Source organism: Hyperolius riggenbachi, chromosome 11 (assembly GCF_040937935.1).
Source record: "Hyperolius riggenbachi isolate aHypRig1 chromosome 11, aHypRig1.pri, whole genome shotgun sequence".
NCBI classification, from domain to species: Eukaryota; Metazoa; Chordata; class Amphibia; order Anura; family Hyperoliidae; genus Hyperolius; species Hyperolius riggenbachi.
Genome location: NC_090656.1, coordinates 51,578,704 through 51,606,688, shown reverse-complemented (window position 1 = coordinate 51,606,688; position 27,985 = coordinate 51,578,704). Strand labels below are relative to the sequence as shown.

The window sequence follows — 27,985 nt, the reverse complement described above, 5'->3', positions numbered from 1 at the left end:
ATGGCTTTCCTGTGGCTCGTCTCCTGTCTGGCTCTCATTAGTGCAGCCTATGGTAAGACTATTTGATCAACCAATATATCTAAGTGGATAACACCTCCTGTGAAACACACAGCACGGGTAAAGAGGTGTCCAGATAGAATTAAAATTAGGTTATAAACCAAGACAATGTAAATAAATGAGGAGATGAGAAGAGGTGCTCGATACTATTGGCAACGACTACTTAGGCACTTTTTATTGGCCTGAGGAAGCAGGCTTACACCCACGAAACACATTGCCTGTGCAAAATAAACCTAGTTTGTTGCATACAACTGTCATTATTGAGGTAAGCCACCTCATTTATTTACATTTTATTGTTTTTTAACCTAATTTTATTCTATCCGGGTGCCTCTTTACCCCTGCTGCATGTTTGATGCCCCCCCCCCCCCCACCTCTGTTGAGCTAGCTCTGATTACGCATGGTTGACGCCATTGCGATACTCAGTTGGTTTTCAGATCAACATGCCTTAAGTGGTTGGTTGCCCCAGATCTCCGATGAAGGACAGAGGTCCGACACACGCGTCAGATAGGCGCGGAGTTGGGCATCACTGTGCAGATACCATCACTTTGGGGGTAAGCATTTATTTTATATGTGCTGCAATGTGTTTATTTATGCATTGATTCATACAGGGTGCACATTGGCTTTTATTATGCCACCCTGATTTGCTGCAGCCCAGGCTTCATACCTGTCTACATTTTGCATTGCGAGGGTTTGTCCCCCATACCCTGCACACTAATTATGTATTTTACATGTCCGCACTCTGGTTTGCCCAACTACTGTGTTTGTTTTTTTATTGTTTTTATTTATGTATTCCTTAAATAAAGGTTACCATTTATTGTTCATGGAGCTGGATTGGTTTTGATTTCATTATGTCTTGGACGTCTTTTTGCTTATTACAGCTACAGCAAATGGCGGCCTGACAGCCGTTTCGCAAGAACACTTGCTTCCTCAGAGACGAGTCTCTGTGGTGTGGTGCACTTTGCAACTCAACTGGTGCCCGGATATCTGCTTCTCTTTACGTTTGAGATATATATATATATATATATATATATATATATATATATATATATATATATATATATATCAAGGGGAAGAATTGGATCACACATTATATACAGACCATATGTTCATTTTTAATTTACTGTGAGCAACTGCTATTTTTTATACAATTCAATCTGATTTATCTTTAAAAAAACGTGTACCATTAATGAGCTCCTACTTGCATGCTGTAGAAACAAAGGATTGTTCCTGCTTACGTTATTTCAGCTGTGTCTGTCAAAACAGGTTAAATCACACTCTGAAAAAGTCCCAAATCCTAGGTCAGATGTGTGTAGAATAGAAAATCTCACTGAATCTTTGTAGTACCAGATCTTGGAGAATCAGAATGGAGTACCAGATTTGACTAGTTTTCTATGTGCACATGGCTATCCTCACATTTCTCATTCATTGTAGAAATGGACTGTGAAGGATTAAGAGCATATGTGATTTAGCAGGCAACCTTACACTTTATAAGAGATGAATAAGAAACTGATTAGCGCATCATGTAGCTAAGGAGCAATGTTTTTTTTTCATAATTATTTATGAGATGTGTGAGGGTGTGTGTGTGTGTGTGTGTGTGTGTGTGTGTGTGTGTGTGTGTGTGTGTGTGTGTGTGTGTGTGTGTGTGTGTGTGTGTGTGTATGTATATATGTGTGTGTGTGTGCGTGTGTGTGTGTGAGAGTGTGTGTGTGTGTGTTGTAAATAGACAATAGAATTTATTACAAGCTCTCCAAATATGCAGAGAGCTTGTAATAAATTCTATTGTCTATTTACAACGACTCGTTGGCTGATCATTATATACCTGAGGGTGGTGTCCACCTACCCCTCTCCTTTTAAACAATTTTTAACCATTTTATTCCTCTGTTACTATCTAAAAAGGAAACTAAAGTTGAAGAGAAATCGAGAGCCCAATATGGTGTAGTATGTCAAAATTGATTGGATAAATGAAACAGTGAGATGGTAATACTCACAAACACGGGTTACCACCTAGGTAACCACTCATTAGGCAGGTGAGGAGATTAGACCTGTCCTCACTCAGGATTAAGAAGTCGCTCTCTGTAGATAGGAAGAAAGGGGGTAGATCACCCCTCCACCTGGGGTGGACTCAAATATATTGGTAGGTGAACAGAGGCGCCAGAAGGATAAAAGTACATAACATTTTTAAAAAATTGCTGGGAGGAAGTGGTGGACTCGCCTCCGTTAAAGCAGACACCAAGGACTGTAAATGTATAGACATACACATTTATTGAAAATACCCCAAAGATGCAACGCGTTTCGCGGGCACAGCCCACTTCTTCAGGCAATAAGCAGGGGATAAACAACAGCAATTCAGTTATAGCAAGCAGAGCACCTCTGTCCTCACCTCACAGAGGTGCTCTGCTTGCTATAACTGAATTGCTGTTGTTTATCCCCTGCTTATTGCTGAAGAAGTGGGCTGTGCCCGCGAAACGCGTTGCATCTTTGGGGTATTTTCAATAAATGTGTATATCTATACATTTACAGTCCTTGGTGTCTGCTTTAACGGAGGCGAGTCCACCACTTCCTCCCAGCAATTTTTTAAAAATGTTATGTACTTTTATCCTTCTGGCGCCTCTGTTCACCTACCAATATATCTAAAAAGGAAGTTGACATCCCTGTTGCTTTCTCCTTTGTGCAGTCGTAATTTGGGGTTGTCATAATTTTCCTTTAACCTACCTAACAGTATTTTTGACCAAGGCTCAGGGTGAAAAAAACATGCTGCGAGCAGTAATCTCGAGTCAGGGTCTAAAGAGGTTACTATGCAGAGCGGATGCAGCCAGGCTCGGATTTACATCACAGGAGCCTATAGGCACAGATGTCCTGGCACCCTAGACATCGTCCTTCATAAACCTACAAGCCCCCGCCAAACCACACAGCAAGTGTGCTGATGGTCCAGCTGTCACTTCTCCCTTACTTCTCTTGCCCATCATAGGTAGCTACAGGTATCCCTTAGTATTAGGTAGCCAGAGGTACCCTCAGGATCAAGAATCTAGAGGTACCCCCAAGTATTAGGTAGCTAGAGGTCCCCTGACTGAAGGGAGGTCTCGTCAGTGAAATTCCAAGAGTAGCCTCTCACTTATGCTCTGCTCAGGACTCTGAATAGGGAAGGCGGGAGGGAGGTACTCGGGGAAGGGAATGAGCTGCCTTTCCATCAGGCGCCTGTGCAGCAGAGTGGCACTTCTTACTCCAATCCCCAGGATCTGGACAGTCTCCTCCGTGTCCTCCAAGGCTCTCGGTCCCTCGGGTGAGATTGCCATCTGTCACGTCATGACCAATAGTGATCTCACCAAAGAGATAGCTGCTTAACTCTCCTAGTGGTACTGGGTCCCCATCAGCTATCTGGGTACTCTGCAATACCTTGCAAATGTAAACATGTTTTACAATATAGGAGTTAAAGTGTACCTGAAGCATATATTTTTATTTAAAATGGAGCACACAGGGATGCTAACATTGATCATACACACCTAAGTGTCTATAGCGCTGTACCCCTGCAATCATTATTTTATGTTCCACAAGTGGCTTGTGTGGAACAGTGCAAAGAAGAAGAGTCATCAGTAGAAGCAACGAGGCACCCAAAACATGCCAATTGCAGCCTAAAACATGACTTCTCTTTCACTTTAAAGCCTTTCCTTGTTTTTCTGACCTCACAAGTTGTAAGCCTCTGTGAAGAACTATTGTTACATTTTGAAAAATGACCTCTGATGCTACGCTTTTCTCATATTAAACATACACTACCATATTTTTACATTTTATGAGTGTGGCTAATATATTGTAGTCTGACTGCAGGGGATTGAAAAGCATAAAATCCATTAGTAGAATTGTAGAGCTGAATTATTATGTTTTAGATTCCATCAATTTATTGTTAGATGATTTGCTTTTTGTTAGACCGCTTGGCTTATTAAGCCATGTTTACACTCCGGCAATGAAAGAAGACATCAAAATTCCTTTCATGGTGTTCTTATTATCCTTAGCATAGCTTATTTTTATTATTTTAGCAAATAGTGATGAGAGAAAGGAATATTTTTTCATTTTGTTCAACTTTTATTTTGCACTTATTTTCGCAACTATAAAAATCATGTAAAAAGTTGAACTCTTCTAGTTCTGAGACCTTAAATTTAAGCTGTTTATGGAGTGGGAACACGGCTTAAATTGTGCCCACCCCTTCCTCCTGCATAAAACTGTCCCATTGTTATTATCTCTAGTCATGTGATATTGTGACAAGATTATTGGGCACTGGTCTAGAAGAGACAGTTGACTTATAGTTGCAGCTTAGTGAGAGAGGGTCATTTAAAACGTGGTCTTCCCACGTTGTAATCCGCAACAGTACTGGAATTCCTGATTGCTGATCACTATAGCCAAACCAAAGCTGAACAATGAACGGATTGCTATTGCAATCGCTTTTTAAACCACGTTCTTACAATTTCTTTCAGTTTATCATTCGTAAAAGTAATCAAATTTGATTTTTAAGTTGAAATCTTTTGTGCAATCGATTGTGAAAGGGGGCCGGTGCAGGCAAGGAATGGGTGGCGCTAAGCGAACAAACTTCCGACTGGAAGTATGCCCTGAAGTGCAACGTGGTCAGCACACAAGTGATTCCCCACCCCTTTTCTGCCCACCTACAGAGCTTTCTGTTGGTGTGCTATGATTGCTCCTAGGATGGTTATTTTCTTCTATAAATATTTATTGTAATTTTTTCTAAATAAATAAACCTATTTTTTTTTAAATTATTTTTCTAATCCCCCCTCCCTCCCACAGCCAGCCAATGACAGCGATCGGCTGTAATAGGCTTCAGCCTATGACATCGGATCGCTTCCCTGCTGGCAATCGTAGCGCTGTACAGTGTAAATAGACCGCATTTTCACCGTCTAACAGTCTCCTATCATCGATCACCACTGGGAGACTTCTGCTCCGTCATCCAAGTGGAGATGCCTTACTCCTGCAAATCCCCACCCCAGGACTTTACACCGATCGGCATTAGGCGGTCCTGGGGCTGCCGCCGCGATCACGCCCATCTGCATGACGCAGTCGTAGACCAGTTAAAGAGCTCAATAGAGACTCACAGTGTGGTCACTGGAGACAGCAGGTGACTTCTTCAATCACAACTCTGAAAAAGAAAAAAAAAAAAAACTTCCTCTCTGCTCTACAAGACTGGGCACAGCATGATAACCTTTGTGGTACCCATACATGATACAATAAAAACATTTATTCGCCCAAACGATCAAATCAGATGAAAATCAAAAATAATCTTTTTTTTTTTATTAAGAAAAATGAACAATTATCCCATTTTTTAAAATAAAAATCTGATTGGACATGTTAGAAAAATCTTTATATTCAAACAAAATTATCTAATCGAAAAAAAAAAAATTGTACCATGTTTGGACACCTTTAGGGGAACAATATGTTTTCAGTACAATTTAAGGTAATCCTAAAAAAACCCCTAAATTTATGAAAGGATGAACCTTGCAGGGAGCACTGAAAAGGTTAAGCCTCTGTCTTTTATGCAGAGGCAGAGTTGAGCCAGAGGCCAGGCAGTGCTATGAGCCCCATCTGCTGATAAGCTAAGTACACTGTAATGTAGGTAAACAAACACACAGGGCACATGACAATTAATTTCTACAGCACTTATATGTGGAGTGAAAAACCTTTCAAAATGTAATAGTGCAAGAGTTTGGGTCCACTTTCTGAAACAAAACATTGGCTATTCCTCTGAATTTCTATACAAAAGTAGTTTTATAGTCTCTCTCTTTATGTGCGTCCTTTACCCCGTTATTCAAAAATGTTCCTAGCTCTTTTCACTGGTGTTCGATGACTGTGCACACCTTACCCTCCCTCCAAAGCAAGGTTGTATACAGTAATCCATGAATAATATCACACTTAGCAGAGTAGCACAAGGCAGCTATCACTGTCACGGACAAATTGTAAAGAGGAGAGCAGACTAGCATAGACTAGGAGCATCATGGGAAAAAAAATCCTAACAGCCTACTGGCTGTTTTAATGATACAGGAGTTTGTGCCTGCAGTACCTATTTTCTGCCCCTAGAGAAGGGCCTAAGGTAAGCGTTTAAGGGTATATGACGGGGAAGAGGCGTGTGTCCCCGTCTATAGCGATTGCGAGCTGTGCACGCAGAAACACGTGGACGGCAGCTGAAGATGTGACGCCAGCTCGACCCGTAATCCGGCTGCACGGCCTGGCTCTCAATGTACGGGGGACTCGCTGTGGAAACGATCAGTAGGTAAGTTCCTTACATGTACTTTCTTTGATTTTGCTTTGTAGCATTTTATCCTTCCCTTCCAGTAGTAGTTCACAAATATTTTTACTTTTTTTTTCCCACCGTCTGTACTGAATAACACATTCTTCTCCTGTATATATAACATTTTGAATAGTGTAAGGCTTTACCTTTTAAAAGTTATTTAACTCAACTCCTATAGGCTGCGGAGTTCCTCGCATCCCCCCTGTGGTGACTGGTTATGCCAGGATTGTGAATGGTGAGGAAGCCGTCCCCGGATCTTGGCCATGGCAGGTGTCTCTGCAGGTAACTGAACATGTTTCTATCGTATAGATGAAATAACTTAATAATAACATTAATCCTTTTTTTTTATGCTATAATGATTTAAACTTACTAGCATGTATGTCAAAAAAATAAACTAAAAACTAAGTTTATATAAATAACAATAAAAAAAACCACCACCACCAACAACAACAACAACAAAAAACACTCTTAGGCCTAGAACCCACTAGGAGAGCTTTCCTGAGTGCTTTGTGATTTGTGATTTGAAAAGCTCTTGCTAATGTAATGCTATGGGTGTGATCCCATTTGAGAGATGTGATTACAAAAAAATCCCCCCTAGTATTGCATTAGCAAGAGGTTTTTCAAATCACTAGTGCTTAGAAAAGGCTGCTAGTGGGTTTAAGCCCTAAGGGTTAAAGGATACCACAACTGACATGTGGCATAATGAGATAGACATGGGTATGTACAGTGCCTAACACACAAATAACTATGCTGTGTTCCTTTTTTTCTTTCTCTGCCTGAAAGAGGTAAATATCAGGTATGTAAGTGGCTGACTCAGTCCTGACTCAGACAGGAAGTGACTACAGTGTGACCCTCACTGATAAGAATTTCCCCCTTTTTTATCTCTTTCTTGCTCTCAGAAGCCATTTTCTTCTAGGAAAGTGTTTTATAGTTGGAATTTCATATCAGTGAAGGTCACACTGTAGTCACTTCCTGTCTGAGTCAGGACTGAGTCAGCCACTTACATACCTGATATTTACCTCTTTCAGACAGAGAAAGAAAAAAAGGAACACAGCATAGTTATTTGTGTGCTAGGCACTGTACATACCCATGTCTATCTCATTATGCCACATGTCAGTTGTGGTATCCTTTAAGCATTATCTATGGGCCATAATTGCTGATTTATTTTGGCATTGTGAAATGTCATGAAAAACTGCATGTAGTGTGAATGGGGCAACAAGGGGTGTGCAAGGGGTAACACTTCAATCTAAAGGGGTTGATGCTGTGCTGGATTTTTTGGCAAAAGCACCCCTAGCGGTGGAAAAGTTATCATGTTACCAAACCGTGCAACAATTACTTAGAGAACAATATACCAATTAAGAAAGCTGTCCTACAGGAATCTGCGTGAAATATTGCAAATTGTTTTTTTATCACTTTAATTTTTTTTATTGCATGAAACAAAATACATCAGTAAATGAATTATGCTAAATCACTATACATTTCTTTTAATATACATACTTATTTTCTTAGCTAATACTCATGAGTACTAACTAAGAAAAAAAAGTCTTAGCTTTCCTGTTCAGTATCAATTAGTTAGTAATTAGTGTTGAAAAAAAAGACTATAATTAACTCCACCAGTGATTCAGCAAATTGGCATTTAAGCTAAATTATTTTTTTTCCAAACTATATCCTCTCTTCCCCTCATCCACTCTAGGAATGTGAGAAACAATACAGCGCCCCCTAAGTGACCTCTGGGGGCTTTCATCTTTGGGGTCATGTGACTCCACCAATTAAATTAACCGGCTGCTAACATTTGTATAAGTATTAATCACTGTTAAAAAAAATCGTTTTATTTGCTGGTTATTAGAAAATGGGATCTTCTGAACATGATATTGTGCTGACCGACGTTATGTCTTTGTATTGTAGGACAATGGATGGCACTTCTGTGGTGGTTCCCTCATTAACAGCAACTGGGTGGTCACTGCTGCTCACTGTGGTGTGATGTAAGTTTCGGATCTTCATAGTTACCAGAAACCTGTGGTCAAATCATAACTGGTAAAAGCAACATGGAGCAAACATAGGGAAAATGAGGGGGGTGGGGGTGGTCAACAGCTTGGGCGACATGGGGCTGCAAGGGTTAATGCTAACATTAGTGTATAGGTTAAAGATATCATTAAAGTTATTCTACACTAGGGCTAGTTTAGGTGCAGGATTAAGGTCTGACCCTACAGTCAGGTAATAGCTTTGAGGGTAGGAGGGGGTGGGAGAAAGGTGAGATACATAAAGAGTTGGGAAGAAAGCATCAAAGCTTAGCAATACAGTACCATGATTTGTAGTTATGCCCCTGGAACATGATGAAGGTGCAATTAATTTGTCTTTTTTTTTACACATTTACTAAATGCATAAAAAATCCTGGATGGTCTTTGAGTAGCCAGTGGTTTAGCCACAGCATTATAAGAGGAGTTTAAACCGTCAGTAGGAAAGATTAACACCAAACTTACATTACTGCTGTTTATTTGGCTTCCACATGGAGAAATGATGTGGAATTTTTAATCACTATACTGCTATGAGAAATAAGTAATCACACTCTGTTGCGTCCACTCTTACGCATATGCCATGCGTAATAATGCAAGACGCAAATACCAATTGGCTCGCATCCATTTAATGCGTCATAGGTACGTTTATGCGCGTGCACGACGCACGCGCATAAACATACCTATGACGCATTAAATGGATGCAAGCCAATTGGTATTTGCGTCTTGCACCAGCACGACGCTGATGCGCAGATGTACCCCAAGCTGGCACATTCGCACAGAGGATTACAGGGTGGCGCTACCTTGCGGCGTGAAGTCACACGGCCTATGCCCGTGGATTTGTAGCCTCCATAGAAGCACAGCAGGGCCCGAAACGGCCGTCGGGCATCCTGTAACCAGCACCCATCACTACTGTCCCTTCTCTCACGTCTGGTATGAGAACCACAAGTTTTATGATGTATGCAAGTTTGCACCTGTGATTTCTTTTTTTGTATCAATAAATCAAGCGCTTACAGCAGCGCCAGCTTTCCTCCTCCTTCATCTATCTATGAGAAATGTTTGCCAGGCCACAAAAAGTTTTATGTTCTTTGATTAGTCCTGAGGAGCTGCCACTGCAGTCAGGAACAGCTAAATGGAGAGCGACAAATTTGGGCGGGCCGTATCGATAGTGGGCTGCCCCAGCGCCCGCTATTTAGTGGTCGCCTAAATTTGTCTCAGGGGTTTAGGGTTGGGCAGGTGGGCTTGATGCTAGGGTTAGAGGGGTTAAGGTTAGTTGCCCACTGGGGAGGTTAAAGTTAGACACCATCGGATGGGGTGGGGGGAGGTTAAGGTTAGGCACCACCACAGTGGAGGTTAAGGTTAGGCACCATCAGGGGGGAGGTTAGATTAGACATCATCTGGGGGGAATTTGTGGGAGTAGGGAGAGTTTAGGTCATAGTGAAATATATGATATTTCATGATATCAAATAGGTAGTTGAATATGATTATTCTATTACTGCTATTTCCTGTGCCCTTTCAATCTTTTTTTTTTTCTATGTTTTTTTTTCTGCATCCAAATTAGTGTGTGACACTTTTAAATGTACATCTGCAGTCCCACTGTTCGCAGGGTCGGTTGTAGTTTCAATGTTGCCCCTGGGCAAAATTAACCTGGGGCCCCCCCTGACACCCCCGTTAGGCTCATTAAGGGCCCCTTTGTTAATGGCAACCAGGTAAAAAAATGTATATTTTGCTATGCTCCTCATCAGGCCATCCAGGTGATTGGAATGCCATTTTTTTTTAAAGGCTAGAAGCTTACTATACACCAGCAGTTCTGGGGCATAAACAAATGATTTGCATACTCAGCAGTGACGCTCCATGGGAGATCTGACTTGCTCACTTAAAGCTGGATTATAGCAAATACCTTCTGTTTTAAGAAGACAAAATTATGTTTAGCATAATTGTTTGTTTTTTGTAAGCGAGGGCTTTTTGGATTCTTTAAAGGCTCGTACACACATTGGATTTTTCCAAACGTCCGGTCGTTTGAACGTCCGGTAGTTTGGACGTCAAATCGGGCATTTGTACGACTAATAAGACTGGTTTTGACGGATCCACTTGGCAGATTGGCCGTTTGGAAAAATCAGACGTGTGCATGTACCTTAAGTCTTTTACACCTCCCTAGTTGTTCGGGTTCACTATGAGCTATCTGGGTATTCTTCAGTATGGAAGCAAAGCTCTTTTGAATGCCTTTTTAGCGAACCACCTAGTCAGATTACTGTTGGGATCTGTTTCCAATTGATTCTAGTAGAAGCAGTAGGTTCAAAACCAACTGATACTAGAAAACAAAGGGAGACATGGTGCCTTGGCAGGCACCAGGACACATCCCCACCCATAGGGCTCTCTGCAGGGTATATGAAGTACAGCATTAATGATGTGATATGCAGCGCCCAGCCACCTTCAGTATAATAGTGGAAGTGAAGGGGAAGAACTTGAAAGTCATGTGATTGCAAAATAAATTTAAAAAAAGTATTTAAAATATCTCTTTTTAGCTCTAATCAGCTGATAGATTTGGTGGAGGGCATGGATGGAACATTGCAATGCAAAGCAACACCTATGCATTGTTCACAGTGCGGCTGGTGCGGTATGGTCTAACAGTGTGTGGCATCTTAACGCACTACATGCAATGCATTACCACAAAACATGCAGTAAGGCATACGTTTCATTGACTGTATGCTTCACTGTATGTGATGCAACGTACAGATAATGTGCAGCACGACTTTTCCACTGCGTTCCATTGTCTTCCTGCTTTTACAGGGAACACAATGCCCAGAGCGAACGTAGCCTAAATCTGAATTATTATGTGTAGAGAAATATAAGCTGTTATAAATCTTGCTTTTGCATTGCTTCTCATAGAAGCACTGACCGTATCGTTCTTGGAGAACACGACAGAAGCTCTAATGCTGAACCAATCCAGACTCTGGCTGTCGGAAAAGTGAGTAGTTACGTTCTTTTCTACGTTCAACTCTTAACTGAAATATCCATGAATATTACTCTATGGAACTGAAAAGAATACTGCAAGTAACTGGTCCAAATCATCCTTTACCCATATAGTATACAATAATAAATATACATATAGCTAGCCACCCCTCTAAAAGAGCATCAGGAAAGTAGCAAAAACAAAATTGAACGGGATGTTTACATTTTGTTATACGGGATGTTTTAATAGTTATGTGATCATAAAATGTAACTTTTAATAATGATTTCCATGTAGCGATAGATGCAATAGTAAAAGTCCATAAGCCACATACTCTTGGTGAATGCGGCCTATTCCCCCATTCAATTTTTTTGTTTTGCTATTTTCCATTAACCCCGATAGCAAACTATAGCTGTGGACAGTGGACACTCTGGGCTTCATATTTAGACTCAGCATAGTTCAAAAGGCTTATTATAAAAAAAATGTATACACGGGCGTGTGGGCTGCTACTAAGGCACTTTTGTATTGACCTGAGGAAGTGGGCCAGCATTTGTAAATTGCGTTTCTGTCTTATGTGCATGAATTATTATTATTTATTGTATTTATAAAGCACCAACATATTACGCAGCGCTGAATAAAAAGTAAACTTACCTTTGTGATTTATCCATAAGAAGGTACGATCCAAAAACTCCTAGATGCACCAACCTGTTACTAGAATTATTAGGGTGCCTCCAACAGAGTATCTTAGATTTTTATACGTTTATCTCTGTGTATTGCAGGGATTACTGATAAGCATTATTTCAGTCATTTAGAAATGATGCTTTTAGATATTGATGGATAAGAATATAAATATTTGCTGTTAATCACTGGTCTATTGAAACTAATTAACTAAAGCTCTTGCCATGAGAACTAATTACTTGCAGCAAGGTTAGAGTTTCTAGTAACAGTGCTCCAAACAGAGAATTGTTGCCAAGGTTGCAAAGAAGTTAGTATTAAATTACAAAAATAATTGTGTAGAACTAATACATGCTCATGGCAATTTTATATTGTAATGAAAATTAAAAACAAATCTTTCCTGGACAATTATATATATTGCCATTATTTCAGGAAACAGCCTGTTCCTTCCTATGCAGAAGGGAAGTTGGAAAGTGAGCAGGATACTGACTATAATAGCAGATGGTTGAGGCATTCCCTGGAAATGCCTGTACACACAGTAGACTTTCACCATTAATGTGATCATTTAGGGTAAAACAGTTGTGTACATAACTCACAGCCAAGTTCCAAGACTATATGTATTTTGAACTTATTGTTCCTACTCCCCTCACACACACACTCCTGATGTACAAATCTACCCTACCCCCAACATTATTCCTAAAACTTCCTTCATATTTATCTATGGGGTCTGTCAGTTTTGGAGGTCATGTGATCTCCTGCTTTGGAGGAAGTGTGATGGGCAGGCTAGTGATGTCTCCTCCCATAGCCCCGCCTTCCTTTCTGATTAGGCCACAACAATGCCATAATGCAGTGCCCCAGTCATTGGCTATTTTACCCACAGCAGTGTTGGCCCACAATATATATCAGCTTCAGGGGAACATAACTATAGTGTATGAGTTCTAAGCAATTTAGAGAAATGTGATTTGCGTGTGCTAAGTGAGCAAAGCTAAAATATGTTTCTTTTTTTCTAAGGTTTTCACTCATCCCAACTGGAACTCCAACACCATCAACAATGACATTTCCCTGATTAAGCTTGCCACTCCCGCTACCATCTCCTCCACCGTATCCCCAGTGTGCCTTGCCAGCCCTGGTCAGGTGTACGATGATGGTCGCCTCTGTGTTACCAGTGGATGGGGAAAGACCAGATACAATGGTGAGCCTGAATAATAATTAATGTAAAATACCAGCAAGAAACTGCATTCACAAACACCCTTGCAACGTGCTATTTGCGCATACAATAGCTACAAATTTCCTGATGGAAAGACTGTTGCTTAATACACATGCTAGATGGGTTTCAGCCAAAGCAGCTGATTGGGAATGCTCTAACATGTGTATTGCAGCCCCCAATCTCCATAGATGTGCCAGCAACAAGCAATCAGCCTGGTGGATCTACTCAGGATAGGAGCAGGCCGAGGGCATTGTTCTCTATCCTTCTCCCCCCCCCCCCCCCCCGCCTTCATGATGCTTTATCATGGACCTTTTTCACCCTGCTGTAGCAACAGAATGCATTCCTAGCCAGTGCGCCTGTATGGAACAACTGAACCGTGGGCACCAGTCCAACTTCAACTAAGACTTCATCTGTTCATTATCAGCAAATCCCCCCCCCCTCCAAAAAAAACAAAAACAAAAAAAACAACAACACAGAATACAGGGGCGTAACTTGAAACCACTGGGCCCCCCTGCAAACCCCCCCAACCCCCCAAGAAAAAAAATCTGGCTGGAACCCCCCACTAACAAACTAGAAATCATGCAGGCCGCCAAGCCCCCCTGCCCCAAACCGAATTCAGGCACGCACCGCCCCCTCTCTCAATAAGTAAATCAGGCAGGAGCATCCTGAATGAGACACACACACAAAGCATAGCACCCTGACTGAGACACACACAGCACCACATCCTGACTGAGACACACACACAGCAGCACACTGACTGAGATACACACACACAGCACACTGACTGAGACACACACAGCACACTGCCAGAGATGCACACAGCACACACAGCACACTGACTGAGATACACACTGACTGAGACACACACACAGCACACTGACTGAGATACACACAGCACAGCATCCTGACTGAGACGCACACACAGCACACTGACTGAGACGCACACACAGCACACTGACTGAGACGCACACACAGCACACTGACTGAGACGCACACACCGCACACTGACTGAGACACACACACAGCACACTGACTGAGACACACACAGCACAGCATCCTGACTGAGACGCACACACAGCACACTGACTGAGACGCACACACAGCACACTGACTGAGACGCACACACAGCACACTGACTGAGACGCACACACAGCACACTGACTGAGACGCACACACAGCACACTGACTGAGACGCACACACAGCACACTGACTGAGATGCACACACAGCACACTGACTGAGATGCACACTGACTGAGATACACACACAGCACACTGACTGAGATGCACACACAGCACACTGACTGAGATGCACACACAGCACACTGACTGAGATGCACACACAGCACACTGACTGAGATACACACAGTACACTGACTGAGACACACACAGTACACTGACTGAGATGCACACTGACTGAGACACACACACAGCACACTGACTGAGACACACACAGCACACTGACTGAGACACACTCAGTACACTGACTGAGACACACACAGTACACTGACTGACATACACACAGCACAGCGTCTGACTCCTGACAGACACTCACACACAGTTTCTCACAACTAACGGCAGGGTGACATCTTCCTCCTGGCTGACGGCTGTGTCTCCCTCCGTCTTGCGTGCTTGAGGGGGCGGGAACCGGAGGCCGAGAAAGCATCTGAGCATCCGAGAGGAAGTAAGCCCCCAGGTCCTAGTGCCCTCCACCGCTCAGAAAGCCTGCTGCTGCTCTGCTCAGCAAGGAAAACATTATTGCGTCCGTCCACCCGCTCGTTACTGCACACGGGCGGGCGGTGGGTCCCAGAGCTGCGGGCCCCCTCTCACTCCGGGCCCCCCTGCATTTGCTACCCTTGCAGGGGCGGTAGTTCCGCCGGTGACCGAATAGGGTGTCCAGATAGCCTGAGAGCCATTCTGGGGGTGTCCCTGCTTCATCAGAGGGCACATTTTTTATGGCCTCTGATAAAGCGAATGTGCCAACGAAATGGCTGTCAGGCCATCTGTAGTTGCCAATCTGTGTTTGTAATTTTTTGTTGAGGATGAAATAAACAGGTGAAGTCTTAATTGAAGTTGGACTGGTGATTTAGGGTTCTTTTGACTTGAATTACGTTTGAATCTTCAGGCAAGCATGCGGCCATACACTTATATTCCCTCTGCCATTAACCAATCCTAAGTGTTTGGTGCCAGCCAATCTATTTTCTTTGTATAATATAGTGTCCAAACAGAACTTGGTCCCAGGATTCAATGCCTTGGGTGACAGTCGTCATATGTGTGCATGAGGCTTTTCAAATACTGTATATGTCTAAAGGCCCATACACACGTCGGATTTTCGTGAATGACGAGTCGTTTGAACGCCCCGTCGTTCAGTCGTTCGCCCACTAAATCAGGCGTGTGTACAGACTGTCGTTCGCGTGATAAAACTGAGTTTTTATCACCCGAACGACAGTCTGTACACACCCCCAGATTTAGTGGACGAACGACTGAACGACGGGACGTTCAAACGACCCGTCCACGAAAATCTAACGTGTGAATGGGCCTTTAAGCTACATACAAAATCTAGATTTGAGATTCGGTTTGAGATTCTCTCAGGAAAAAATCACAGGTCCACTGTCATTGTTGACAAAGTAATTAGTGCTCCATTATGTTAGATCTGTAGCTACTTATCTCTGTTGTTTATCTTGCCAGTAAGATGCTTTCGATTCTTCCTGCCCCTGCTCCCTTATAGTTGAGCTTTTCAAGCAGAATATAGACATTTATCAAAAAAATTAGCAATAAAATGTCATATTTATCATAACCTTCTGAAAATGCTAGTGTTCAACTGCAATGCAGTCCAAATATCAGAAGCATAATTGTCCTCCAGCCATTCCTTAGCAATAATGCCTGACTTGTGGTCGTGGTTCTTAAAGGCAATAATGTTTGCTCAGCAGTTTATAGTAAATCCATACATCTAAAACCAAATTAATGGGTTATCAGATGGAATGACACTGTGGAATTGTTGGGTGTCAAATAGTGATGTCCGGTTCATGAGTGATTGGTTCATTTGAGCTGGTTCTTTCCTGTGAGTTGAGTGATCCGACTCATCACACTGAACCGAATCAGTTCAATCGATGAGACAGGGGGCTTGATTCACAAAAGAGTGCTAAGTGTTAGCACACCAGTGATAAGCCACTTTGCATGTGCTAACATGTTTTGCACGTGCTAACTAGGGTGCTAAGAAGTTAGCACATGCAAACTACTTAGCACCCTAGTTAGCAGTAGCACGTGCAAACTACTTAGCACACTTGTTAGCACGGTGCTAGGTAGTAGTTTGCATGTACTAACTACGGTGCTAAGTAGTTTGCATGTGCTAACTACGGTGCTAAATTTGCATGTGCTAACTACGGTGCTAAGTAGTTTGCAGGTGCTAACTACTTAGCACCCTAGTTAGCACGTCCAAAGCTTTTAGGCATGCTAACTATGTTAGAACCCTTTTGTGAATCAAGCCCTGGAACTGCAGCTGCACAGGGTCCTTTTCCACTGCAAAACGCAATTTTGTTGTGCGCTTTTTTATGCGTTTGAGGTGCATTTTTTGTGCGTTTTTTATGCGTTCACATTTTTCTGATTGGCAAGTGTTTTTTATTTGTGATTTTTGAAAATAGGTACTAGTGGTTAAATCAATACAAAATGCAAACACATTTCTATGCGCTTTTCATGTGTTCCTATACTTTACATTAAAACGCAAAACACATCATAATCGCACAGACATGCGTTTGCTTTTTTTAAAAAAAATTGGAAAGCAGCAGTGGAAAAGGCCACCCAGGATTATTATTTTAAACAGGCTGCACTTAAGAATCAGCAAACGCATGCGTTTTGTGTTTTCGCAGCTAGTGGAAAAGGGCCCACACACACAGCTAAAGGAGAAGGAGCCAGGAGGAGGAATAATAGATATCTGGTCCAATTAGCAGGGGAGGGGAGTGACTAGCACTAGTTACTGCTAGCCACACCCTCCCCAGTGAAATGAATCAATGATTCGGTTCTTTTTATTGAGTTGAATCAAATGAATCGATTCATTGAAAAGAACCGGACTTCCCATCACTAGTGTCAGGTATAAAAGATATATGGTTACCTCGGCACCAAAGGATGGGCACCCAGGACCATCAAACCTGATACATCAAACTTTTGGGGTGTCGCTATATTGGACAACCCATTTACTATTTATAATGTTTACAGTTTTATTTAAAACTTTTTAGCAAGCATTGAGAGTTCTCTTGCTTGTGGTGAAGTTGGGCAGTAGGCCACAAAATGTGCATTAGGCCTTATTATTGTGGAATACCGTAATTTGCTGACAATGGTTCTCTGGACGTTCGATCCACATTATGTTGGGTCATACCATTTTTAGAAGATTGTAATAAATATAGAACTTGTTAACTAAAGCCACCTTGATAATTGGTTGCTGTCTATTTGAAAAGCTAAAAAGCCCAATATCTTGCTCTTTGTTTATGCATACTATATTTCTATATGGGGTGCTTTTATAAGCAGATTTCTACATCATAGTTCATTTCTTTTTTTGTTGTTGTTGCTTTTTTGTATATAATTATTATGGCCAAATCGGTCAGGTTTTATACTTAGTTTACATAAATGGATTAACATGATATGATGTTTCCTTTTTCTAGGGTAAATCTCCACTAGGTCCATGTGAACTTTTTCATGCCCGTTGTTCTGGGCCCGATGTACATGTGCATAGCTGTGCATTGTGCGGCAATAGACAAACACACAAAGTATCCAGAAAAAAGCAACATGCAATTCATTGTTTTGTTGTGTGTGCACAAAAAGCACATTATAGATGGAAACAGGCCATTGATTTTTCACTGGGCTGTTTAGCTCTAATGTAATTTTCAGGTACGGTAATGTGCAGAAATACACAAAAAACAGACCCAATTTCATCCAAACCCCTTTCCTATTAATGATGAGACCTATTTCTTAATATAAATGCTTGTTAATTTACAGCCGCGAACACCCCAAGCCTGCTTCAGCAGACTGCTCTGCCAGTGCTCAGCAATGCTCAGTGCAAGACCTACTGGGGAAACAACATCAGCGATATCATGGTCTGTGCAGGTGCAGCTGGATCCTCATCTTGCATGGTTTGTATTCATTTTTTTTTTAATTTTAGGCTGACATTTTTTTTTTACCATGTTTATTGAACAACGTATGCCCCAAATGATATTTCAGAGCGACTCACAATCTAATGTCAATATCACTGTCTTAGGGTTGATTGCCATTTTAGGACATGGGAAGGAACCAAAAAACCCTAAAAAAAGGCCCAGAACAGACACAAAAAACCTGTGTGTGCTGAATTAAGTGCTTGGTATTACAGTACATGGTCACAGAGGCCTGCGCTATGTGTGTGTTTATAGTTAGTACACAACTATATGTATAAAACATGAAATATTACTTCTTGTAGAGCTCTACCAGGTGGTTTGACTGGCAAATGCTACAAAAAGAAAAACAACATTCTCTTCTGCCAAAGTAAACACATCATTTTACTAAATGATGCCCAATGCTATGACTTGCAGACTAATAATTAACCCATTAGGTAAATAGTTATATAATTCTGCCTCCTTTTTGCAGAGCACACTCCATGGCAAGAACAATGTGGGCTGGTATTGTTTAGGGAGTGGAACCCCACACTCATGGGATCAGTTAGTTTGGCAGTATTAGCCTGCATGGGGTGCATGGGGTTAAAAGGCTTGGGGAGTGTGCTGTTTTTTATGTAATATTTATTTAAAAAATGTTAATTCAAAATCAAATAAAAATAAAATTATTATAAGTGTAAGTGAACCAACAGGCGAGAATAGGCAAGAAGTGATGTGTAGTATTGAAGAAAGCACGGCAAAAACAAAATCAATCACCCACCAATATTACTGAAAGCAGCATATCAATAGCCAAGCAACACTTGCAGCAGCAGTGAGTGTTAAACCGGTAACTGGATCTGACGTTAAAATGTAGGAAGTTCGTGAACTCAAATGTGTTTTGAGCACTTGGGATTGCATCGAGTTCCTGCTATGGTACTGGACGTTACTATATATGACAATATAAATTATAGAGTGGTACTCAGAAATAAAGGAATCCAAATGTCAGACCAATTTGTAGACTTAACAGGAACTTTTACAGGATCATGCTGCCCCAATCTCGCCAGAACCACTAGTTGCTCTTCTAGGAAGAAAGATGTTAAGAAAATAATAGTGACCCTTCTGAGAGCCCCAAAAAAGGGGATAATAATAATAAGTAAACAATGCAGAAGATTGAAGACGGAGCTTTTACCTCAGTTAGGAAATATTTTCTGTCAATACTGATGGAAAAAATATTGACTTTTTTTGATACATGACCATCGTCCTTCTCAGAGCTATGCAAGTTTATAAGTGACATGCTGCAGACTTCCGTGTCTAAAATGTTGTGAAACATTGTAATGTAGAAATAAAGGCCCGTATTTGTGTACGTGTCATGGCGCCAACGTGTGAAGGCGCTAGATGGTGCTACCTACAAGTATAAGTATTGGTTATTTACATTACTGATATTTTACTATGCACTTACCCAGAACTCATTCTTACTTGAACCCTCCCCTCCTAGTACTGCACCTAAAGGCTCATACACACGTACCAACAATCTGTCCAACTACCTTCCAAACTTGTCTGTTCGGAGATAAGCTGAGTGTGTGTACAGCTGATATGGATCAGTCTGCCCAACTATCCTGCAGGTTAAAATGTGTGTACAAGTCTTTTGAACAACTTTATTGTTTTTTAATGCAATATGTTGTGAAGCTTGTCATTTAGCTTGCACGCAAAGTACTTAAAGAGACACTGTAACGAGAAAAACCTCCCCTGGGGGGTACTCACCTCGGAAGAGGGAAGCCTCAGGATCCTAATGAGGCTTCCCTATCCTTCTCTGTCCCACAGGGGTCTCACTGCTGCCCTTCAAAGCCGGCGTGACAAATCCGACAGCCTGTTCAATATTTACCTTTCCAGGCTCCACCGGGAGCGCTGTTTTGGCTCTTTGGACAGAGATAGGCAGAAATAGCCGATCTCCGTCGGGTCCGCTCTACTACGCAGGCACAGGAGACTATTTCCGCCTATCTCCGTGGGAAGAGCGGATACTGCGCCTGCGCTGGAGCCATGCAGGTAAATATTTACATCGCTGCCATTCCGGGAGGATTTTCACCGCCACCGTGGGACCGAGGAGGACGGGGGAGCCTCAATAGGATCTGGAGGCTTCCCCCACCCGAGGTGAGTACCCCCCAGGGGACGTTTTTTTTCGTTACAGATTTTCTTTAAGTGAGTTGGTTGCTTAGTTGGTTGGCGTGTGTGTACGTACTTGTCAGGTAAACAACTTCCTGTGTGGTAGGTCATGTTGTGCGGTTGGTTGTGTATAAAGTTGGACGTGTGTCTAAATCTTAATACTAGCCCCCCCCTAATGCCTAACACTAGCCCCTCTCCTAGTGCCTAACACTAACTTCCCCTCCTAATGCCAAACACTAACCCCCCTCCTAGTGCCTAACACTAACCTCCCTCCTAATGCCTAACACTAACTTCCCCTCCTAATGCCTAACACTAACCCCCCTCCTAGTGCCTAATGCTTACTGCACATCTAATGCCTAACAATAGCCCCCCTCCTAGTGCCTAACAATAACCCCCCTCCCTAGTGCCTAACACTAAACCCCCTCCTGAGTGCCTAACACTAAACCCCCAAGTAATGGCCAACAGTAAACCCCAACATAATGTCTAACACTAATCTCCCCTTCCTATTGCCTAATAATACCTCCCCACATAATGCCTAAAACTACCTCTCCCCCCCTTACTGCTTAACACTCGCCCCCCCCCCCCCTTTCTTAGTGCTTAAAACTAAACCTCCACATGAGGCCTAACACTAGCCCACCTCTTAGTGCCTAACACTAGCCCATGCTTCATAGTGCCTAACACTAACCACCCCTTCCTATCAGCTAACATTCCCCCACCCTCACTTAATTCCTTCCACTATTTCCCACTCCTAGTGCCCCTCTAACACTAACTTCCCCTCTTCCTTGTGCCCAACACTAACCGCCCCTAACTGCAACTAGAATAGGGTTGTCTGAGTGAGGAGACATTGCTCTTACTTTCTCCATATATGGGTACTCTTTGCAGTATGAGCAGTTGTTGCTGTTTCACAGAATGAGTCCATACCATAATACTGCTGAGGCCTGCTATACAAAGGCAATAAGCCACTGACACTCAGTCCACACTGTGTGCACTGCTGAACTGTTTTCTGAAGGGAACAGGAGCAGACCAACAGACATGCAGAGTGGATTCACGCTTTCACCATGTCTGAGTGTGTCTGCTGCTTTATCGCAATGGACAGATTCAATCTCCAAGACATTTAACGCCAGTGGATGTGTTGCAAATTCATACCATGTACAGGGATAGTGATTGTCTGGCTGGGTCAGTTCCCATGTCAAACAAGCCCGAGGAAGCTTTTACACTTAATGCGTGGCAATGTGTTGCATTTAAACTTTCCGTAGCTGTGCATTGTGAAAATGCTTTCTTTTCTTCAGCGTATAGTGTGAAAAAGGCCATAGGAAAACATGGACCCTTACCTTGCACATCAGTTGTCTTTTCAGTTATAACTGACAGCAACTGATATACGGTAGTGTGAAAGAACTGTTAGGACTCTTTTACACGTAATGCATTGGTATGCGTTATTTGTTCTCCTTAGCAGTGTATTGTGAAAAAGTTTTCAATTTAAACGCATAAAGTGGGAGCTGAGCCATAGGGAAACATGGGCATTACTTTGAAAATCAGTTGTCTTTGTGTTATAACTGTGAGTAACTGATTAAGTGTAAAAGGACCATTATGCTGGAAAAAAGATAATGGACAGGATTTTGTATGCAGTATTATGTTTTTTCATGGAGTTTTTCTTCAACAAGACAATAACACATTTTATTTAGTATAAACCACATTTTAAGTGAATAATATAAATGTATCCCTACAAAATTTACTTCTATTCAGTGTTCATTTCTTTTTTATTTGAACAGACAAGTGTTTATTGGGATTGATTTACAAAAGCTGGATAAGCAGTGATCCTTGTAATGCTGAAAAATAATCCTAAGTATTCTATTGATGAAAAGGGTGCCTAAGCGTAACAGTGCCTGTGCCATCCACTGCTGCTATGTCCTGATATGATGCAGGCAATGACTGAGGTCGGTTTCAGATTACAAACCTTCGTCAGTGATACGTCACGCTCGACGCACCGCATCACACCATCAAAAACTGGCCTTCTGCATACCCGAAGCAGGAAGTGACGACAAGTGTGCGTCACTTCCTGCTTGGCTGGTGTCCAGAAAGGGAACACACACTTCCGGCCAAGCAGGAAGTGACATGTACTTGCCGTCACTTCCTGCTTCAGGTATGCTGAAGTGCACGGAAGCGTATTGCTAAAATATGCTTCCGCGCATGTGCACCGCAACGTCGCGCCAGTGATTTTTTTCCACAAATCCACGCATCACCATAAACTAGCATGACTTCCAGGCCGAGGCAAATCACTGCAACTCGATGCAGAAGGCACGCGGTAATGTAGTTCTTGACCTGCGTTGGGGATGCAGCGAAAATGTCACTACTGTCGCGCCGTAAAGTTACAGTATAAAAGTCTCCATAGACTTTCATTGTACGGTGGTGGGGTGAGGTAATCATACCGCACCATACCGCCTCGGTGTGAAAGGGCCATCAAGCTATTACTATCAAACGGTAGGCAATCCCTCTGTATTACCACAGAATTTGAATGATCTCTATTTTCTCAGCTCTGCAGCCACAAATAACTTTAACCTCCTTAGCGGTATGCCCAACCCTGTGGTGGGCATACTGCTTTCTGGCCTCAGGAGTCCCCCATGAAATTTTTTTGAGATCCAATGGCTGCAAGACCTTTAGCTAGCACTAGACTAGCTAGTATATGTGGCCGGCACCCCCCCCCCCCACACACACACACACACCATTCCCCTTGATCCAGCCTGTTAATACATTACTCAGCCTAGATCCAGCGATCGGCACATCCTTCCCGCACGGTTCCGGTCTCTCTATGGGGAGGATCGGGTCTGTGCATGACGTCATGACGTCATGATATCAGTGACATCATGTGCGATCCTCCCCATAGCGAAGAGCGGAGCTGTGCAGGGAGGCTGCGCCGATCGCTGGATCCAGGCTGGGTAATGTATTAACTGGCTGGATCAAGCAATCGGAGGCGATTGGGGGGTGCCGGCTACATATACTAGCTAGTCTAGTGCTAGCTAAAGGTCTTACAGCCATTGGATGCATTTTAACAGGAAGAATAAGAAAAAAGCGGAAAAAAACATTATTTCTCAGTTTTCAGCCATTATAGTTTTAAAATAATACATGCCTCCATAATTAAAACTCACGTATTGTATTTGCCCATATGTCCCGGTTATTACACCATTAAAATTATGTCCCTATCACAATGTATGGTGACAATATTTTATTTGGAAATAAAGGTGTATTTTTTCTGTTTTGCATCTATCACTATTTACAAGTTTAAAATTAAAAAAATATAGAAATATTTCATCTTTACATTGATATTTAAAAAGTTTAGACCCTTAGGTAAATATTTACATGGGGTTTTTTTTATTGTAATGTTTTTTTTTGGTTTTTTTTTTATATTAACCACCCTGGCGTTCTGATTAAATCGCCAGGGTGGCTGCGGGAGGGTTTTTTTTAAATAAAAAAAAAACTATTTCATGCAGCCAACTGAAAGTTGGCTGCATGAAAGCCCACTAGAGGGCGCTCCGGAGGCGATCTTCCGATCGCCTCCGGCGCCCAGAATAAACAAGGAAAGCCGCAATGAGCGGCCTTCCTTGTTTTGCTTATATCGTCGCCTTAGCGACGAGCGGAGTGACGTCATCGACGTCAGCCGACGTCCTGACGTCAGCCGCCTCCGATCCAGCCCTTAGCGCTGGCCGGAACTTTTTGTTCCGGCTACGCTGGGCTCAGGCGGCTGGGGGGACCCTCTTTCGCCGCTGCTCGCGGCGAATCGCCGCAGAGCGGCGGCGATCAGGCAGCACACGCGGCTGGCAAAGTGCCGGCTGCGTGTGCTGCTTTTTATTTCATTAAAATCGGCCCAGCAGGGCCTGAGCGGCAGCCGCTGGCGGTGTTGGACGAGCTGAGCTCGTCCAGACCGCTCAGCTGGTTAAACATTTTATTTGGGTATTTTTGGGAGGGTGGGAAGTAAACTATAGTTTTATAATGTAATTGTGTGTTGTTTTTAATTTTCTTTACTTTTAGTTGTAGTTTTACTTTTTGGCCACTAGATGGCGACCATGAGTTTGTTTACATGACGTCACTCTAAGCATAACACACGCTTAGAGAGACGCAGGGGGAGGCAATGGCCAGAAAAAGCACAGCTTCCGAGGGAAGCTTTCGCTTTTTCAGCAGGGGAGAGGAGTCAGTGATTGGGCACCATAGCCCGATACATTGATTCCGTGGCTACCGAATCCGCGGCCAGGAGTGCGTGTGCACGCGCGCGATCGGCCGCGGGAGCGCACGGTAGCGCGCATGGTTCCTGGACGTAGTTTCTACGTCCATGAACCAAAATAGGTTAAAAAGATCTGGACTTTCCATCACTATCCTGGAGCGGCTGCTTTGAGAGCCACATAACATGGCTTAATCTGACGTCCAACTTCAACACCACCACGCGTTGCGTTATGGGCATGTTATGCAACCTTAACGTCCCCTAAAACGCAACGTCTTGGTGGGAAAGAGGCCTAAGGCACTGCATGCAGTGTTGGGTTGTTGCATGTTCGCACTGACCGCACTGGGAATGTTGCATAAGTGTTGCATTGCAGTGCAACTTTCTGTGTTACAATGCAGCTGTTATGCTGCACCGCAATGCACAACTATTAATGTAGCATTATCCTAATGCATGCAGCTTGGGATTTGAACCACCAAAGTCATCAGATACTTCATTTTAGTTCAAATTTCAAACTGGACTCTTTTGCATAAAAACAACAACATTTGCATCAAGTACCCCTGAACTGACAGGCATAGGGAGGCTGCCATATTTATTTCCTTTTAAACAATTCCAGTTGCCTGGTGTCCTGCTGATCTCTTTGGCAGCAGTAGTGTCTGAATCACACACCTGAAACAATCTAGTCAGACTTCCGTCAAAAACATCTGATCTGCATGCTTGTTCAGCATCTATGGTTTAAAGTATTACAGGCAGAGGGTCAGCAGGACAGCCAGCCAGGTAAAGTGCATTGCTTAAAAGGAAATAAATGTCAGCCTCCATATCCCTCTCAATACAGGTGTGCTTTAATCTCTCATTGATCTCTACTGCTGTGGGTCATGTTCTGTGCAGGAGTGTGATTGCGGCGAATACTGGCGAACTAGTTTGCCTGCTCAAACTAAAATAAAGCATTGCAGCTGTTACAAGACAAGACACAGAACATTTATATCACCTCCTGGCAGCGAATTCAAAGCACCAGAGCTGCAGCCACTACGGCACGCTCAGTAGGCAGTAGCAGGGTTAGGAAGTCTTGCCCAATGTCTCCTTACTGAATTCTGGCTTACTGAACAGGCAGAGCCGAGATTCAAACCCTGATCTCCTGTCTCAGAGACTGAGGCCTTAACTAGTAGACTATGGGCTTGATTCACAAAGCCGTGCAAACTGTTTAGCACATGTGTGCTAAACAGTTAGCACGTAAAGTGCCGTTCGCGGACTGTTGCGCGCGCAAAGTGCCGCAACTCGCCCGCAAAAGCCCGCGAACGGCACTTCACGTGCTAAACAGTTTGCACGGCTTTGTGAATCAAGCCCAATATCCAACCACATCTCAGGCATAGTAAATCGAGCTTTTTGTGTACACTAGTTTCAAGGATCACAATTCTTGTTTATGGTGTACTAAGCTTCTAAAGGGATAGATTTGATTGCGACAACAGAACATTTAATAAAACGTCTATTATTGAGCTAATGCTTGTGTGTTGAAGGCTGACATTGAGTGACTCATCAGCTGTTTGTTAGCTACATGACAGAGAAGCACCTGTTTAGCATCATTGTGAGTCAAGGGAAAGCCTTGGAACAGGAATGCAATTTGTGAGTCAGAAAATAAGTCTGCTTTTTGAGAAATAATTTGTTTCTTTATGATTCCCACTGGTTCTGCCTTCAAGCCTTCTTCTCACTACCGGTTGTAAGAGTCATTAAGCTCTTGCTTTCTTTCCCTGCAGGGTGATTCCGGTGGACCCCTCGTCTGTCAGAACGCCGGTGCTTGGACTCTGGTCGGCATTGTCTCCTGGGGAAGCAGCCAATGCTCACCTGCCAGCCCCGGTGTCTATGCCCGTGTCACAGAACTCCGCAACTGGGTGGACCAGACTGTAGCAGCCAATTAAATATGTAAAGACAAACCTGTACTAAACCTGGAGAATATTTAGACAATAAAGGTTTATTGCAATACATTTGAAGTAAGGACATTTATTATAATTACCAGTATACCCAGGGCTGTTTCTAGCCTTTTCGGCACTCCAGGCAAGAAGTCCTGTGTCAACCCACCTCCCCCCCCCCAAAAAAAAAACAAACCCACCACATACTAGAGAATATAAACCATAAACCATGTTCTGTATAGGGTGGATGCATAATACAGGGGAGTCCCTGGGATACCAACAACTCACGCAACTCTCACATTTTGTTGCACTCCCCCTTCCTGCACTACCCCAGCTTACAGTGTAATTGCAGAGTATGGTGCCGCAGAAGCTGTGCTCTCACCTCTCCGCTGGAGTCCAGTGCTGTGCTTTTGCCTGTCTGTTCACCACTGTTAGGCTTGGTGGTATATTCTCCACAGTCAGCACGTGGTGCATATCCTGATGTGAAGGAGGTACACACGCTAGCACAAGGAATCAGGATATCCCCAGTTTAGTGGAGGAGAGGACTGACTCCCGTAGGAGATGTGGCACACAGAGCAGGCGTAGATCCAAGCAACCACAAAAAATACTTAAATACAATGGATACAATATTCCCAGCGTATTACAATTACAGCTATCAATGAAGCTACAAATGACTGACTAACATATGTATATATTGGCGATGAACCGATATATAACATAAGCAAGGAACACTAGCTAGGAACTGGAAAAATCCATGCAAGGTAACAGGAACAGGACTAGGAAGGATTCGCTACTTCTACACAGAAGTGAGCACAATCCATGCAAGGTAACAGGAACAGGACTCAGAAGGATTCGCTACTTTTACGCAGAAGTGAGCGCAATCCACGCAAGGTAACAGGAACAGGACTGAACTAACTAAGCACGGGTGATCACGATACGCGCAACCTACCAAAGCGTGCTAGAAACTGACTGTCTGAACACAGGATATACACATTTAGAGTACGTATATATCAGCGACACTGATGTATTAACGTAACACGAATACAAGGAAAATAACAAACGCGCTAGTATGCGTATATATCGGCGATGAACCAATATATGATGCAAAACCAGCAAAGTAACAAATACTGATAAACAGGATCAGGACCAGATGGACTCACTGTCGCCTTCGCAGGAGTCAGTGCAGTCCACACAAGATCTAGGAGCGAGGGGGGCCCAGACAGAGTAACAGACTGATCTGAAACTATGATAGCCCGTGGAGCCCTGCAGGAAGCAGATCTTTATACTGAGGTCATCCAATGGGAGCAGACATGCAGATTCCCACACACAGGTGAATGGTAATTATTCAATCCTGAGCTGGCCAGAACTGCAGAGCCACTGCAGATGGAATCAGCAGCTAGTTTGAGTGCAAAGCA

The 27,985-nt window shown here is 42.9% G+C and overlaps 1 protein-coding gene across 1 annotated transcript; it reads left to right on the top strand.

Annotated features, from left to right (window-relative positions):
* Positions 1 to 26,643, top strand: LOC137539040 (chymotrypsin A-like). Its single transcript, XM_068261504.1, has 7 exons — positions 1 to 52; positions 6,522 to 6,625; positions 8,249 to 8,325; positions 11,245 to 11,323; positions 12,992 to 13,172; positions 18,175 to 18,308; positions 26,418 to 26,643. The coding sequence occupies exons 1-7, from the start codon at positions 1 to 3 to the stop codon at positions 26,577 to 26,579; spliced, it is 789 nt and encodes a 262-aa protein (XP_068117605.1). The 3' UTR covers positions 26,580 to 26,643.
* Positions 26,644 to 27,985: the final 1,342 nt, after the last annotated feature.

Bases quoted from the DNA above. Each gene is read 5' to 3' on its own strand.
- LOC137539040 (XM_068261504.1), top strand. From the start codon at position 1: ATGGCTTTCCTGTGGCTCGTCTCCTGTCTGGCTCTCATTAGTGCAGCC. The intron at 53-6,521 runs GTAAGACTATTT...CAACTCCTATAG, and splicing joins TCTCATTAGTGCAGCCTATG to GCTGCGGAGTTCCTCGCATC. The intron at 6,626-8,248 runs GTAACTGAACAT...TTTGTATTGTAG, and splicing joins CATGGCAGGTGTCTCTGCAG to GACAATGGATGGCACTTCTG.